Source organism: Callorhinchus milii, unplaced genomic scaffold (assembly GCF_018977255.1).
Source record: "Callorhinchus milii isolate IMCB2004 unplaced genomic scaffold, IMCB_Cmil_1.0 Scaffold6, whole genome shotgun sequence".
In the NCBI taxonomy this organism is placed as follows: Eukaryota; Metazoa; Chordata; class Chondrichthyes; order Chimaeriformes; family Callorhinchidae; genus Callorhinchus; species Callorhinchus milii.
Window position 1 is genome coordinate 10,360,075 of NW_024704747.1, and position 2,259 is coordinate 10,362,333.

The 2,259-nt window shown below is 44.9% G+C and overlaps 1 protein-coding gene across 1 annotated transcript; it reads right to left on the bottom strand.

Moving 5' to 3' along the window:
• Window positions 1–339: 339 nt before the first annotated feature.
• Window positions 340–1,664, bottom strand: c1ql2 (complement component 1, q subcomponent-like 2). The gene is made up of 2 exons (XM_007896168.2): window positions 1,077–1,664; window positions 340–578 (listed from the first exon to the last, which is right to left on the bottom strand). Exons 1-2 carry the CDS (start codon window positions 1,656–1,658, stop codon window positions 399–401), a joined length of 762 nt encoding a protein of 253 aa, XP_007894359.1. The 5' UTR covers window positions 1,659–1,664; the 3' UTR covers window positions 340–398.
• Between the last annotated feature and the right edge of the window lie 595 nt (window positions 1,665–2,259).

Below are 2,259 nucleotides of genomic sequence, written 5' to 3' on the forward strand. Positions count from 1 at the left end.
TTTAATGTCGTATTAACACACGGGAATTTTAAGTTGCATTGATAAGGTGGACCATCCACATACAATTGTGGTATAGATTTACCAATCTACAAATTAATTATGTTATTCATACAAAGGTGCATCATGAATACTGTTGTATGTCACCTCACAATACTTTGGACTCTTAATACGACCGATGGGAGCTAATAATTCTTTGTACGTTATTCTTCCCACCTGACCATTCTCAGCAAAACGGAGTGTATGCTATGTGCCAATTCATTTACAAACATGCCTAACACGAAAGCGACACAAACACATATGAAATTAAAATAACATCCCAAAACAATGTGACCCAATAGACATTGTTAAATAACAATGTTATGAATAGTTGGAATACAATTTGCTGTAATTTAGGCTGTTTAATCTGGGTATAAAATGAAACCAGAAAAAGTGCTGTATTTGTTATTGTTGCCGCCATGTGCTTTCCCACCGTCCAGTTTCACATAAATCTCGTCTCCAGAATCCAGATGCAGAACCACACTGTTACTCGCATAATCATAATTCTGATCGGCGTCCTGGGCAATGGCACTGGCGCGGACCTACACAAACAGAAGGGATGGAACACACTGTTACATCCGGCGTTTGGCTGATTTATTGTCTGACTGTTAAACTGGAACACTCTAATATCATGAACTAAAACATCTCAACAACATCATAACATCTAAAACAACCCCATCGTGTGCGTGGCCGAGCAGGTTTGTCAAAATGATTCCAGGTGACAGAAGCAGCAGGTTCAACAAGTGAACCCTTTTCTCATTTCTGGTCTCCTGTAAACAGTGTTAAATGCACAGACTGGACAGCACTTCAACAAGTCGAAGATTCTTCGTGAGTGAGATACCCATCTAAAGTGCAAAGAGGCAAATCACCTATTCATAATCCCATCTATAAACTAATTTCCCTACAGCACACAACTCTATTTAAAGTTAATGAACCCCAGGAAAGTGATTAATAATTCACCAACATTATGGTAAGACGGAACTTAGCAACACAACGATCGTCGCTCTCAATACCAGGATGGTTCCTGGCCGGTCACTGACCTGTCCGTTTTTACACAGATCAGCCCACATGCTTGTGCCATCGCCGCCTCTCATCAGGACATGGTAAGTGAAGAAGTAGATGCCGGACACGGCACATGTAAACTTCCCGGTGCCGGGATCGTAGTAATTCCCTAAATTTGTCACCACATCGTCGAACTTCAGCACCTCGTATCCTTCGTGTGGACTTTTCAGACCCACGTAAAAGGCGATCTTGGAGTTGCTGAAGGCGGTGCTGCTCAGTGCGCCGGTAATGGTCTCTCCTGAGCCGCTCAGTGCAGGGAAACCAAGCTTCCCCACATCCCCTCTCTCCCCGGGAGGTCCTCTCGGACCCGCTGGCCCGGCCTCTCCTGGAGGACCTCTTGGCCCGGGTTTCCCTGCTCGCCCAGGTTCTCCTGTAGATCCTTTGATGAAGGGCGGTGGGGGGATGGCACTGAAATCCTGCATACCCTCCACAGACGTGCTGCTGGGGTTAGGGTTGTAAGGATCGCAGATCATCCGGCACGTCCCGAGCATCTCATAGTGAGCGACAGCCTCAGAGCTGTGGACGAGAATTGGGATAGTTATGAGGAGGATCAACACCATGGCGATGCACACCAGTCCCACAATTAGACGCTTTCTTCGGAATATCCGAGAAGCCAATGTCAATAACTCTTTACTTTTAGACGTAATGATGGAAACTTATGTATATATATTCCCGACAGGAAAAAAACACTAAGCAGCAGTTAGTGCAATTCTTAAAATAAATGCTTTTTTTTTACAAAAATACTTTCTTTAACCAAAAGCTGAGATTTCCTCGGGCGGTGGCAGGAGTGCCAGCATCACTCAGCCTCAGTGAGCTGGAGTGCTGGAGATGCCCCCTGGCAGGGCTTGGCAGGAGCAAGCGCTTCCACAGGCACCTGCAGCAACCCAGCCCAGACTGCAACAAACCCACTGACGTAATGGATCCGGGCAAAGTCAAATGTAATGTGGATTAATCACGGATCAATAATCAAACCTTTTTTATTCATGAATAAAATCATCAAGTGTTCGAGCCTCGGGAGACACTGCGAGTCGAAAAGTTTTAAGGAGCACACATGTCCTTGGGAAATATTGCGATAGCTTGTGAAATAGTTCATCTTTTGCACGATTTACAACATATATCACATAATGCGATGTGAGAGGTGCCTTCAAGCACTTTCTCATA